The sequence below is a fragment of the Poeciliopsis prolifica genome, unplaced genomic scaffold (genome assembly GCF_027474105.1).
Source record: "Poeciliopsis prolifica strain line A6 unplaced genomic scaffold, Auburn_PproV2 SCAFFOLD015, whole genome shotgun sequence".
Taxonomy (NCBI): Eukaryota; Metazoa; Chordata; class Actinopteri; order Cyprinodontiformes; family Poeciliidae; genus Poeciliopsis; species Poeciliopsis prolifica.
In genome coordinates, this window is record NW_026562390.1 from 4,732,699 (window position 1) to 4,747,855 (window position 15,157).

General features: G+C 42.2%; 1 protein-coding gene across 1 annotated transcript; it reads left to right on the top strand.

The window, feature by feature from the left end:
• The first annotated feature begins 385 nt into the window (after positions 1–385).
• Positions 386–9,096, top strand: dusp4 (dual specificity phosphatase 4). The gene is made up of 4 exons (XM_055040484.1): positions 386–952; positions 1,780–1,904; positions 3,979–4,198; positions 6,039–9,096. The coding sequence occupies exons 1-4, from the start codon at positions 583–585 to the stop codon at positions 6,425–6,427; spliced, it is 1,104 nt and encodes a 367-aa protein (XP_054896459.1). The 5' UTR covers positions 386–582; the 3' UTR covers positions 6,428–9,096.
• The last annotated feature ends 6,061 nt before the right edge of the window (positions 9,097–15,157 follow it).

Consider the following 15,157-nt stretch of genomic DNA (forward strand, 5'->3'; position numbering starts at 1 on the left):
GCATATGGGAAGGTTCTTAATTTAATTTTGTCAGGATACATAAGATTTTTTTTTCCTAACCTAAGTTTCATTTTTGCAAAACAATTAGATCATTACATTTTCCTTTGATGAGTCTGTGACAAACAATATTGAATAAAGTTATTGTGACATTTGGGACTGAGGGACATGCAACTTTATCAGCTGATTTCCATTCAGTTTTTTTTTAAGAGTTTAACAGCTTCTGGTGTTTCACTGTCGCCTTCAGTTTCATTGATGTCTTCTTGCTTTTTTTTTTTTCAATGAATCAACGAAGGCTCTGTGATTGGCTGCTGCTGGTTGACGTCACCTCCGCCGTGACGCGATATGCCCATTCATAAAAAAAAAAAAAAAGAAAAACAAGAAAGGAGAGTTCTTAGGGTAGACACACACAGAGGAGGAAACAAGAAGCTGAATGGATTCGGTGATGCGCAGATAGAAGAGGCGCGAGGGGGAAATCCAGCACAGAATCCGTGCGCGAGCTTTCTTCAGCTTCGGAAGGCGAAGAGATAAATATCAGCGAAACCCCCCAAAACCCCTGACACACACAATCTGCGTCGTGGAGCCATGGAAGACTTGGGCGAGATGGACTGCACGGTGCTGAAGCGGCTCCTGAAGGACGACGGCGGCCGGTGCTTGGTGCTGGACTGCCGCTCCTTCCTCGCCTTCAGCGCCGGGCACATCCGAGGCTCCGTCAACGCGCGCTGCAACACCATCGTTCGGAGGCGGGCGAAGGGCTCCGCGCTGAGCCTGGACCAGGTCCTGGCCGGGGACGAGGAGGTGCGGGGCCGCCTGCGCTCCGGGATGTACTCCGTCGTGGTGCTGTACGACGAGAGGACGCCGGACTCGGACTCGGTGAAGGAAGACAGCACGGTGACCCTGGTGCTCAACGCGCTGTTCAGGGACTCCCAGGGAACACTGGTGTACCTGCTGAAAGGTAAAATAGCTCCCATTAACCCACCTTTACTCACTCACTGACTACTGACTACTGTAAATCAATCAATCAATAAATTAGTAATAATAATAATAATAATGATTAAAATAACAACAACAATAATAATGATTAAAATAACAACAATAATAATGATGATTAAAATAACAACTACAACAACAACAACAATAATAATAATAATAATAATAATAATAATAATGTGCACAGTTATCACAATTATTTCACATTGTCAGGTAATATGGAAACATCCATATGTATATATATATTTATATAGTCAATTGTTCACAGCTCAGTGGCTGAGTGGATGAGGTAATGCTGAAGTGTTGAAGCCACATGAAAATAATACAGGCTCTGCACAGCCTGTATTATTTCACAAGGATTCCTCCGTGGGGAGTGAAAAGGGACAAATTGAAAAGAATGATGATCATTTTTTAAAAAATGGAAAAAATTGGAAAGTCAGATTGTCTGTTGTATATTCTGAAAGCAGAAGCTGCTGCAAGCCGTGGCGCATCGTCTTTTTTTTTGTATGTGTGTGTGTGTGTGTGTGTGTGTGCCAGCATCCTAATGATGCAGACGGCTTGAAGCTCAAGAGTCTGAGCGGCTGGTGAACATGACACATCACGGTTAATACGGTTTGACACAAGCCGCTGTGGTCAGACTGCAGTTGACTATTCCCTTTGGAAGGAAATGTTTTCAATCAGTTGAAAGATGCACATTCAGTTTGCATATCTTCATTATCTGTAAATGTGTTCATCAGACATTAACATGATGGTTAATAATATATTTTTTGTCTTCTTCTTGTTTGTTTCCAGGGGGATATGATAGATTTTATGCAGAGTATCCCGAGTTTTGCTTAAAAAACAAATCATTGCCGTCCTTCACCAGCCAGTCCAGCATCGACTCCTGCTCATCCTGTGGGACACCGCACAACGATCAGGTAAAACCTTCACCCTCTACATTAAGAAACTAAAAAAAAACCTTGAGCACATTGAAAATATTTACTTTTGTAAGGTGTCACTGTGATATTTCCTCAAATATTTAAAATATCAGAAATGTATAACATGACTTCATGTGTCAGTGTTTCTAACCAAAACCGAACAATGATCTGTTGAAATAATATCATTTAAAAGAAAACTGAAAACATTTCGTGGTAGTTTTGCTTTTAGTTTAGGTGAGCTCATTTGACAATAATCATCAGTTATCACATTCTTATCAATTTGGCTCTAATATTTTCAAAGTTTGATTGGATTTTCTATATTTTGTTCATTTTCACAATCGCAAGTTTTATATCCACTTTATTTGTTTGACTTATTTTTTTTTTCTCGCAACATTTTAATGTCCTAACAGCACATATGGTTACACTTGTTTTTATGAAAACACTCCTTAGAATGACTACTTGGAAAATGTAATAATGTTTTCAGCTGGTTATTGTGCTAAATGTGTTTTTCTTTTTGATGTTCTTATGGTGAATTTGCTCTTCAATAACCTGCTTTCAGCTCATAAACACACATAACCTCCTTAAGAGTGATTAGGTTTCAGACTGTAGTTGTTTTACATGACCGGAAATATTGATAAAGATATATTTGTCTTCCACCAAAGTTGCTACCGAATTTAGCATGTTATCATTACATATTTTGCTTAAGTATACAAATAAAAAAAAAATAAATAAATGTTACAAATCACATTATTCTAACTGTAATAAATCAAATCTGTTACCAGTTTAGCAGAAGCCTGAATCATTGTTGTTTTTTTGTGGTGTTTTTAATTCAGGTCATTCTGCTGTGAGAGTGTCAGGCAGGCCCATACCTTCTTTCAGACAGATCCCAGGGTTATGAGTGCTTTATTGAAGGCCTCATGTTTTATACTAACTTCCATACTTTCACCAGTCTTGGGGCAACTTTAAATTGATTAGAATGCTTTAAAAAAGTCACCTAATGGAGTGGGCTGAAAGTTCGGCATCGATTCAGCTCTCAGTGACTTCCTGTGACCTAGCTGGCCTTGTTTTTTTGTTGGACAGTGATCTGTTTGTTTGAGCCTGTGGATTTTACGCAACTCTCGCAGTCACATGTGCTTTGGGTTTAATTCCCCTGGAATTCACGAGGCCAACAGACTTAGACAACCCAGCTTCTGTGTGCATGTCTGCGTTCTCCAAGAAAATCACTCCATTGTCCTGTCAGGTGCATTTTTTTGCTTATTAGTTTAAGAGAAGGATGCAACTTCCTGTGGCAAATACGATGGAGTGAGTGGCCGAGAGCGATGCAGCCCACTCTGCCCCTCCCCACTCCGCATCTCTCAGCCATATTGATCATTTCCTGACTCTGTGTCAGTACCGAATTCGTCAGCAGCAGTGACATAAACAGACAGAGCTTTTTGTCAATAAGCTGTACTGCCGGTATGGACGGCTGCTGATCCGTTGACGTCTCAGGTCCGGTAAAAGGGGGGCTCCATGTTCATTAGGTAATATGTTCATAAGGGGCTCAGAAATATAAGTGAGGAAGAAGTTTTCATATTGATGGAAGCCAACATCACATTTAATGTCTGATTGACAAGTCAAATTTTTCAAACAAGTCAAAGCAAAAACAACCTTTTTACATTCTCAAGGAGGTTTTATGATTATTCATAATATGTGCGTTAGCTACCTGCCTGTTATTGCACATGGCACTGAGACGCTTTTGCTTACAGAGGAGCAGCTGCAGACATGTTCTTCTCAGAGCAGCAAAGTGCTGTGAAACCACATTAAAAACATGTTGGTATTTCAGTTGAATTATGTGGCTTCATCCGGGGATCGCCATGACTCATAAATATACAACCTAAACAGTTCGACTGCGTTTCTCACACACAAAATAAGCCCATTTCTATCTAATAAGAAGCTCTGTTAATGCGGTTTAGAAAATATAAAGCTGTAGTCAAGTCACTGGGCCTATGCGAATGCTCGGTTCTCTCCGACATGAGACATTTATTACTAATTCAGGGATGGCTAGTGAAGATCTTCCTCATGTTGGTGTCTCCAGGGGGGCCCCGTCGAGATCCTGCCCTTCCTCTACCTTGGCAGCGCCCTTCACGCCTCCAAGAAGGAGGTCCTGGACAGCGTCGGAATCTCCGCCCTGCTGAACGTGTCGGCCGACTGTCCCAACCACTTTGAGGGCACTTATCAGTACAAGTGCATCCCAGTGGAGGACAACCACAAAGAAGACATCAGCTGCTGGTTCCTGGAGGCCATCGAGTTCATAGGTCAGTGTCTGACGGGAGTGTGCTTGCATAACATGACGGGCTGCAATGTTCATGTTTTGCTTTGTGCTGTTTGAGTTGCACACAAATTGATGGAAATAGCAATTTTCAACAATATTAAGGAATTATTGAATTAGGACAACATCCTACATCTTCCCAATAAGTTATTTTTGTCTTATTTTGAGTGTCCTAAAATATCTGCACCGCGCACTAGAACAAACACACTTGGTAAAATGTTTTTGCAGCGCTTGTTACTCATTTTTGTTTTTGAGTGCATTCAAGTGTGCTTTTACTTTGCGTATTGGCGAGTTGGTGTTAGCATGGGCTCTGATGTCTATGCGTGTGTGTGCAGGTGAAGGTTGCTGGTATGCGTCATAGTTAGCTGCTGTGGGACTAGAGTCTGACTCATCCGGTGTTACCGAGTGAACAAACGAACAAACTCGATGCTGGAGTTAGCTTTCAATCTGTCTGTATGAGAGTGTCTGTTAAAGAGACAAATTAGGGCAAAGTATTAACGATTAGAGAATCTCAATGCCAGTCCAGCTCTTGTCTGATTTGTCTGTGAAAAATTGAGAAAATTCTTGAGAAGTACTGCAAAAATAAATAACTACTTTACGGTTCAGACTTTGTGCATTCAGCTGCGCAAGATGAAAAATCTAGTTCTTGTAAATCCTGTCATCAAACCATTACTTAAATCTTTAATTTTTTTTTTCATGTGAAAGTTAGAGCGTGAACGCACACTGAGAGGGAGCCATAAATAGGCCAGAGGAGGAAGTGTGAAAGACAGAATGATTCATATTTTGCACTTGTGTGTTTCAGTTACTGTAGATGTGATTTGCAGCGTTCTCACTTTGAGGTTAGTTATCGGTTTGAGAGCACACAGAGGCATGAAAGTGCGTAGGAGAGAAAAACGAAAGCGGTTTTTGGGTGAGGCGTCACTGTACATCTGGTGTGACAGAAGCGACTTGCTGGGTGTAAAAATAATGCTCATAAAGGGCGAGGAAAAGGTTGGAGGTTTCAAAGAATGACTTATTTTAATACACAATACACATTTACTTTTATATTTGTTAACTAAGTATTTACTAAGAGATTTATTTTGTGGAAAAATGTATTGAAAAAGCAGAGACATTAGATATTTAAAGGAGTCAGTTGTATTGACACTGGGCTTGAGTTGGAAATCTTTTCCCCTTAAAAACTAAAAAAAATAACTTTTAACCTTGTTGTCTTTCTGATATTAAAATCTATTTGATTTTCCTAAACAACTAATTAAGCATGAGGAAAAAAAGCAAAACAAAGAAATAAGAGTGGTCAATATTTATCATATTGTTTACCGTGATAAATTTCATATCATGTTAAGAATCTTGATGAATCGCTATCATGATAAATTCCAATTAATGATGTTTGAAATTCCCTCAAAGCTATACTTGTTGTCAGGATTAATCATTCTACCACTTGTTCAATGAAAGCATCAATAAATACTAACAAATTTGAAAATACAGTTAACAGTATGAGGTTTATAAATGATATAAATTATACTTATTGATGTGATTGGTATCCTAAAGAAATGCATGACCTTTTTCAAGAACATTATCTGTGTTTGTGGGGCTATGATTGTTAAATAGTCGTCACTTTTATTGCTATCACAATATAGCAATAAATATCGGGATAAACTTTTAAATCCATGTTGCCCATCCTTCCAAAGAAGAGATCTGTACTTTTCCAAATAACTGTATTTCAAAACAGGAAAAAACCCTGGGCCTTGTGTCAACATATGTTTTGGTTGGAGATTTAATTGCTGTCATTATTAGCAGACGTCTGAATTGTGATTCGTCTGTTCCCCCAGATTCAGTGAGAGACTCAAGTGGACGAGTGCTGGTCCATTGTCAAGCAGGCATCTCCCGCTCCGCCACCATCTGCCTGGCGTACCTGATGAAGAGGAAGCGGGTGCGTCTGGACGAAGCCTTCGAGTTCGTGCGCCGCCGCCGCAGCATCATCTCGCCCAACTTCAGCTTCATGGGCCAGCTGCTGCAGTTCGAGTCCCAGGTCCTCGCCACGTCCTGCGCCGCCGAAGCCGCGGCCACGGCGAGCCCGTTGCTCGGACCCAAGTCCACGGTGGCCAACGGCTCGACGGCCGTCACGCCCACGTCTCCGTTCATCTTCAACTTCCCGGTGTCGGTGGTGAACCCGGCCTACCTGCACCACAGCCCCATCACGACCTCACCCGGCTGCTAATGGACAGCTTTACCCCACATCCTGACTCAAAGTGAGAGCAGACTGGGCCGGAGGAGGAGCTCTCGGTGTCACTGACCTCTGCGGCGTCTCCATACTTCCATGACACGGAGGCAAGAAGCGTCACGGTGCCTGAAAAGGACCTTTTTTTTTTTTTTTTTTTCCTTTCTTCTTTTTTAATTTCACAAACCAGCCAACACTCAGTCAGTTTTCACGAGAGACTTATTCCAGTTGACCAAAAAAAATGAAAGGTCTTTTCTAGACTTGTTCGTCATTCTCGCAGAGTGTTGGACTGACTTCAATTCAAAGACACACTTCTCTTCCAACATGCACAGAGGAACACTGACACACACACTCACACTCACAGAAAGCGAACACGGTGAGGCCAGCGGACCTATCTTCCCCTCGCTCCCACGCACACGTTCATGCCTGCCGACTGAATAAGCTCAGTATGAAGATAGCTTGTTTCTATGGAGACGAGGTCTTTAGGAGAGGAGATGGACACAGGAAGGAAGGGGGGAATTTTAAGCACTCCCTCTTTCCTCCTCGGGTGTCCCTCCTGTCGCCGGACAAAGGAGATGGATGGAGATGGAAAGAGGGAGGGGAAAAAAAAGAGGGTGACAGAAAGCAGGAGCCTCTTCAGTGACAGGTGTTCTGCCGGGGATCCGACCGGAGCTTCCTGCCCTTCACACCTCCTCTTCCTCTCCTCTCATCTCCCTTTTCATCCCTTTGTGCTTCCTCCCTCCTCCTCATCCTCTCATTTCTGCCTCTCATGTCAGACTTGTCCCCCTCCCTCTTTTTTTTTCCTTCTCTGCTCTTCGTCATCTTGCTGAGGAGGTTAAAAATAAATAGAACTAGACGCCAAATAAAAAGGCTGGGGCCCCTTGTAAATGGACTGGGAAACCCCTGACACCACAGAAAAGCCCTTCTGCATCATATATAAATATCTTTAGGCAAAAAGGGCTGAGATTTCTGGAAAGAGATGTTTTCTGACAGGGAGAATGAAAAAGATTTTGGGGATATTTTACAGAAATGTTGGGATTCTCTTTTTAGATGAAACTCCCTGGAAGACAATATGTTTAAGAACCATTCCTTTTTAAACACGCGTGCAGAAAACTATTCACATTTCCCCCTGAGTTAAAACAAACTGGGTTTCACTTCTTCTGAGCAGTGCTTGTATCTCTTACAGTGATTTGACATGAAGAACAAAGTGGCTCCTGCTTGGTGCCTTGAAAATGGTTTTCCAGATAAAAAGCAAAAATAAGCATTGGTGTCAGTGGACGGTCCATTAAGATGTTTGTGCCTTGTTCATTAAGGTTCCCCCAGTAGGTTTTTTGTTTATTTGGCATTTATTTTCTGTTTTGACAGTAGACTGATGAATGCTTGGCAGATCCCTGAATATCCTCAATAGGCATGGGCCGGTAGGAAATTCTCACAGTCAAGGTTTCGGTAGACGATCCAAAAAAAAAAAAAAAGAAATAGTGTTAAAATTCATTAACTTCAGTAAACTTCAGGATTGAATTTGTGATGTTTGTAAAATGTTTAGATTAGTTTTAAAGTCTAATTGTAACAGCAAAATAACAGCTAGCCAGCTACTAAAAGCATGCTAGCAAAGCTAGCCTCAAACTTCAATTGATCTTTGCTGATCAACTGGTACAATTCTTACACAGGTTTAATTTATCTTTATCCAGATCAGTTTGTTTACTTTGTAAAATATCAGCTTTTGATTCTTAATAAATTATGAGTGGCGTTCCTTCAAAACAGAGGAGTTTAGCTTTCTTGCAAATGAGGTGCAAGTGTTGAATCTTCATAGGAAGTGAACAGAAACAGGTTGGGGATGGTCACTACTCTTTCCATTTTGCATTGGCATCTCTCGATAAAGAACTTTGCATGGAAAATATTTTACAAGTTTTTAAATTCTATCTTTGTCATCAATTAAAATTGGTACCCGACCCATGCCTATTTCTCATCTACATAGAAAATTACTATTTATTAATGCAATTAATAAATAATTAATGGTATTAAATCACCCAAAACAAGCACTTTTACATACATAGAAAAACACAATCAGGAATTTACTGTTGTACTTCAAAACCAGTCAAGCACAAAAACTATATACATCATTACATCACAATTTGTGGGCACTCCTGCATTGCTAGTTTCAGGCTAAGATGAACACTGTGTTAGACCAATAAAGGCAAAAAAGTTCATTTTTATACTAATACTCAAACCTGAACCCCATACAGACTCACAAACATGTTTAAGGTTTCTACACTTTTTTTTTAAAAGATTGTCAGCACCTCTTTCTCTCTGTGTAGCACTTTGAAGTGATGCAATACTGTATTTGTAATTTTATGGGTTGATTTGCACATCGTTGGTGATTCCGGACCGAGTCGATCTTTGTTCTGAGAGATGAACCAAAAGGGAGCCAGAGGATGAAAAATGCAATACTTTGTACAGATGTGTGTAGTTTGTATCTGTACGTCTTAATATGCCTCTCTGTGTTCAGTCCCATCTGCATCCCTCTCTCTCTCTCCGGTTGACCATGGCAATATCGACCCTTCAAATGGAAACATGTTTCCCTCAGTTTCATTGTGGAATGAATGACCTGTGCATTTATTTATTACTGAAGATCTACTGTTGAATAAATAATGTTCTTACATAACTTGAAAGTAAGTGTTTTGTTTTATTCCATTTTTTTAAATTATTATTTTATAAAAAAATAATGCAGGCATCCATGATGGCATTTAAGTAATAAAAATGCTGCAAATAGTTTATCAGTAATGTTGGCAGTCAGACAAACACAAAGATAATTATGCCTGGTGATCTTTTTTTTTTTTCTTTTTTGCAGATTTTTCTTGCATAACTTCCAGTCATTTTATTTTAGATTAAAATATTTTAACAGCGACAATAAGGTACAGATTTGTATCTCTTGCCACAATTATTAGAAGTCTTAATTCTGAAATGATTGGTAAGAAAATAAAAACAGTAAACATTAAAAGGAAAACAATTTAACACAAACAATGTTTTCCTTTGAAAAACTGGAAATATTAGCCATTATTTTTGAGTCCTGGATGATTCTGGAGTAAATGTTAGCCAGCAGCGCCACCCACTGTTAAAAACATGTAATTGTCATAACTTCAGCCTTTTCTAACATGCATGGCAAAGGAACAAAAACACATATCATGATGCAGTTCAGGTTAAATGTTGCAACTTCTTTAAAAGTTTTGGTCGCAGTTTAAATGATGTTAAATTCACGGATTTGTATAAAGAACCATCTCATTGCAAACATTTTCCTATCAAGACTAAAATATCTGACTCATCTAATTGCATTTTGGTACAGCTGTTGTTCCAACAAATGTTTTTTTTCTTTCTTAATTATCAACTGTTTTGTGTAACAAAACAAAAAACAAAAACAAAAGAGAAACCTCCACTGTGAAATAAAGTTAAAATTATTTTTTATTAATGATTTTCTTTTGTACAGGAGTTTTTGAGTTTCACGTTCGATCTGTACAACCATTTGTACAACAGCAGGTCGGACATAACGGATAAGGAAATGTGTTATTTCATCTGATGCTTTGGGCAGCCAGAAAGTGAACACTGATTTATTTTGCAAACACACACACACACACAAATACAGTCCCTCCAGTATATACACAAAAACATGGCTGGCAGAGACAAAATCAGCAAGAGACTTTAAACCGAACAGGAATTAGTCATAAAAACTGTTTTTACAGACAAGTCATCCATTAAAAGGCCCATCTGGAGTTTTACTAATTTTTAATGAAACAATGCTCAGCTTAATAATGTCATTAAAAATGCTGTATGAACCAAAAACTAATTAAATTTTAGACTGACATCATGGTGATACACAAAAGATTTGTTTACATAGCCGCCTTCTTCTTCTTCTTCTTCTTCTTCTTCTTCTTCTTCGTGTGAGAGGAGGTTGTGTGAGGAAGAGCGGAAGGAGAGTGAAAGAGAGCGTGTTTGTATATCTTTATCTTTTCTTACTGTCTTTTCACTGGGTGTCTAGTTTTATTTGTTTAATTGTAATTTTGTGTTAGTTGTATCACGTTTTAAGGGGTTTTTTGTTCGTTTGTTCGGGGTGTGGCCGTCGGGCGTGCCTGGCTTGCCGGCGTCTGACGGCAACAATGGTGGGTGTTGGTGGTGGGTCTTTCTCCACGCTGACACGGAAGAACGGCATCAAGGTGGGTGCCGGCTCTCCGTGCAGCGTGGAGGAAGTTTGTTTAGCGGTTGGAGAGGTGATTGGGCACGGGTCTATTCGGTCGGCTGCACGGATGAATGGGGCGGTGGTTTTATTTGTGGAAAAAGTCGAACAAGCTCAACAGTTGGTGGAGGCGGGCGTGTCCGTCAACGGCTTATTTCTGCAAGTGTCACCGTTAACGCTACCAGCAAAAAAGGTGACACTATCGAATGTACCGCCGTTCATTAGCGATGAATTTCTAGTAAAGGAGCTATCGAGGCATGGTAAGGTGGTTTCACCTGTTAAGAAGGTACCATCAGGGTGTAAATCACCTTTATTGAAGCATGTAGTTTCTCATAGAAGACAACTGTTCATGCTTCTAAACAAAAAAGATGAGGAACTAAACTTACGTTTTCATGTGAGACTAGATGACTTCGACTACGTGCTTTTTGCAACCACTTCAAATATGAAGTGCTTTGGTTGTGGACAAGAGGGACACATTATAAAAATGTGTCCCGACAGGGCCGGGCTAGCCGCTTCGGTATCGGAGGAAAAGCAGCCCCCTGCTGGGCAAGATGGCGAGGCCGCTATTGCTGCTGCGGCGGGGGAACCCGCTGCTGCGGCGGGGGAACCCGCTGCTGCGGCGGGGGAACCCGCTGCTGCGGCGGGGGAACCCGCTGCTGCGGCGGGGGAACCCGCTGCTGCGGCGGGGGAACCCGCTGCTGCGGCGGGGGAACCCGCTGCTGCGGCGGGGGAACCCGCTGCTGCGGCGGGGGAACCCGCTGCTGCGGCGGGGGAACCCGCTGCTGCGGCGGGGGAACCCGCTGCTGCGGCGGGGGAACCCGCTGCTGCGGCGGGGGAACCGGAGAATGTTGATGAAGGGTCAGTGGAGGACGGAGATAAGAGTGGGAATGTCGGAAAAGGTGAGAGCATGGCGGTGTGTGGTGATGGGGTGAATGGTGGTGTGAGTGAGAGTGTGGAGCAGGTGAATGACGGTGTGGAAAGGGATCTGGAAGATGTGAGGGGCGATGAGGAGTGTCAAGTGTATGAAGGTGAGGGAAGAGAAGCTCAGGCAGAAGGACAAAGCAAAAGGAAAGGCAGTGTAGAGTCGGTGGTAGGGGATGGAGCAGAGAGAGAAACGGGTGAGGTAGAGGAAGACATGGACTTCGAAGCCAGTGTCCCGGCAAAGAGACGCAGCAAAAGGCAGAATGTAGTGGCTGCTGCAAAAGCTAGCAAACAAGCTAGCAAGTTGACTGTAGAGAGGAGGGAGGTGTCAGACAGCAGTGATACAGAGAGCTGGTTCTCTGACGCCAGCGAAGCCTCTGTATCAAAAATGGACAAAGAACCGAGATACCCAGCAGAAGCCTTTACAACCTTTTTAAGGCAAACAAAAGGGTTAAAGGGGGTAAAATTAGAAAAATATTTCCCTAATTTAAGAACGTTTTATTTCTCTGCCAGACACCACATCAGACACAAAGAAGAATCAGATTTTACGGACACAGAAATTTACAGGTTAAAAAAGATAATGTCAAAAGTTAGAAAACAATTTTAATGATGTATAGTGATTATTTATTATTTATTGTAGTGTTTGGTGGGTTGGTTTTAGTTTTTACACAAGATGGAGTCTTTTAAAATAGCATCTTTGAATTTAAATGGGGCCAGAGAGGTTGAAAAACGGGCATTAATTTATCAAATGTTAAAACAAAAGAAAATTGATGTAATTTTTCTGCAAGAGACACACAGTGATCACATATTAGAAACGGAATGGTGCAGAGAGTGGAAGGGAGAGGTCATATTAAGTCATGGCACATCTATGAGTGCAGGGGTAGGCTTTCTTTTTTCTAAAGCTTTTACCCTATTGCTATTGAAACCGAACACGTTATAAAAGGGAGGTGTCTTTTAATAAAGACAAAATTTGATTTTTTTAGCATGGTTTTTATTAATATTTATGCTCCGACTACCAATGCAGAGAAGAAACGTTTTTATGAAAAAATTGGGGAAAGACTAGGTGATTGCGGGCCAGAAGATTATGTTTTCATAGGTGGGGATTTTAATTGCACTGAGAACGAGTTTTTAGACCGCAATCATGCAGAGCCGCACCCGATAGCCCAACATGTCTTGAAGCAGCTGGTCTCGTCTCATGGCCTGGTGGACGTATGGAGGAGGATGCACGCAGGCTCCAGGCAGTACACATGGTCCCATATTAAGGAAGGTAAAATCTCTTTAGCTCGTTTAGATCGTTTTTATTGTTTTAAACACCATTTTAACGTGTTTAAAACATGCCAGATTTTACCCGTGGCTTTTACGGATCATTCGTTGCTTTTAGGTAGTGTTTTTATCAGAAACATTTTACCTAGAAGCGCGTACTGGCATTTTAATTCTGCTTTGACTTACGATCAGAGTTTTAAAGAGGTTTTAACTTATTTTTGGAACGGTTTTAGACAAACGAAGGCTGATTTTATCTCCATCAGACAGTGGTGGGACTATGGAAAGGTCCAGATCAAACTGCTGAGTCAACAGCACACTGTCAATGTCACTTGTGACATTGCCGGATCTATCAGAGATCTGGAGATGAGCATAGTGGAGCTAGAACGACTTAGTGACGCCACAGGAAATCGAGAGCATATTGAAGCTCTCAAATCAAAAAGGCTAACTTTGGCCAACCTGCTGGAGAATAAAGTCCAAGGCGCGTTGGTCAGATCCCGGATGCAAGACATCGCAGAGATGGATGCTCCCTCTGGCTTTTTCTTTGGCCTGGAGAGGAAGCACGGGCAGAGGAAAATGATCCACTCGTTGCTGTCGGACACGGGGCAGCATCTGAGCGAACCAGGGCAGATAAGGAGGAGGGCTGTCGATTTCTACCGTTCACTGTTCCAAAGCGAGAACAGGGAGAACGACGAACTGATGGAGGAGTTCTGTGAGGAAACTGCCTCAGGTCTCTGAGGAGACCAACAGCGAGTTGGAGCGCCCTCTGAGCATGCAAGAACTCCACACAGCCCTCCTGGGCATGCAGGGCCAGAAGTCCCGGGTGTTGATGGGCTCACGGTGGAGTTTTTCAAGACCTACTGGGATCTTCTGGCCCAGGACATGCTTGAGGTGTGTAATGAAAGTCTGGCCACTGGTTCGCTCCCCTTGTCCTGTCGTAGGGCGGTCATCGCCCTGCTGCCCAAGAAAGGGAACCTGCAGGATATAAAGAACTGGCGCCCCGTGTCCTTCTCTGCACCGACTATAAAATCCTCTCCAAGGCCCTAGCCACAAGGTTAGGAAGAGCCATGGAGCAGGTCATCCACCGGGATCAGACCTATTGCGTCCCCGGCAGGTCTGTGGTAGATAATATCTACCTAATTCGGGATGTTTTGGAAGTCTCCGGTTCATTGGGTTTACAAACTGGCTTGATTTCACTAGATCAAGAAAAGGCTTTTGACCGTTGAACACGGCTTCCTCTGGAAAATTATGGGGAAGTTCGGGTTCAGCGAGGGTTTTATCGCCAAGATCCAGGTATTGTACAGTGACATTGAGAGTGTGCTGAAGATCAACGGTAGCCTGTGTGCTCCTTTTAGGGTGTGTAGAGGTGTCCGACAGGGCTGCGCGCTCTCGGGGATGCTCTACGCACTCTCCCTGGAACCCCTCCTGCAAAAATGCGCTCAGAGATCCATGGCATGGTTTTACCTGGTTTTAACAACAAATTGGTTTTATCCGCCTATGCTGACGATCTCGTGGTTTTTATTAAAGATCAAAGAGACGTCAGCGCTTTAACCGAGATCATACAGAAATTCTCCATGTTGTCTGCCGCCAAGGTGAATTGGGAAAAGAGCGAGGCCCTGGCTGTTGGCAAGTGGGCTGAAGGACTCCCGGCTCTCCCCAAGGGCATGACTTGGAGGAAAGATGGCTTGAAATATCTTGGTGTTTTTTTAGGCGGAAAGGACTTTGAAGAAAAGAACTGGGGAAACATAGAACAAAAGATAACAAATAAACTTGCCAAATGGAAATGGCTACACGGCAAAATGTCTTATCGAGAAGAGTGCTGGTGTTAAATAACCTGGTTGCCTCACAACTATGGCATAAACTTGTTGTGTTAGACCCGCCATCAAGGCTGTTGGCTAAAATCCAAACAGAAATGGTGAATTTCTTTTGGAATAACCATCATTGGGTACCGCAATCAGTGTTGTTTTTACCTAGAGAGGAGGGGGCCAGGGCCTTGTCCACCTGGCTAGTAGAGTGGTTGTTTTTAGATTGCAGTTCTTACAGAAATATTTGACAGGATCTCCTGTATGGAGAGATGTGGCCAGCTGCATTTTGAGACGTGTGAATTTATTGGAGTTGGATGCTGCTCTGTTTTTAACAAATTTTAGTCTTTTAAAGTTAAGGGAGATTCCGCAATTTTATCAGAGCGTTTTTAAATCGTGTGCTCTTTTTAAATTGCGTAGATCGGAAACGAATGACTCTCTGCATTGGCTTTTAGAAGAACCATTGGTCTGCGGAGCAAGATTAGACGTCGAAAAAGACACGTTCCTAGGACTATCAGAGAC

Bases quoted from the DNA above. Each gene is read 5' to 3' on its own strand.
- dusp4 (XM_055040484.1), top strand. From the start codon at position 583: ATGGAAGACTTGGGCGAGATGGACTGCACGGTGCTGAAGCGGCTCCTG. The intron at 953-1,779 runs GTAAAATAGCTC...GTTTGTTTCCAG, and splicing joins ACTGGTGTACCTGCTGAAAG to GGGGATATGATAGATTTTAT. The intron at 4,199-6,038 runs GTCAGTGTCTGA...CTGTTCCCCCAG, and splicing joins GGAGGCCATCGAGTTCATAG to ATTCAGTGAGAGACTCAAGT.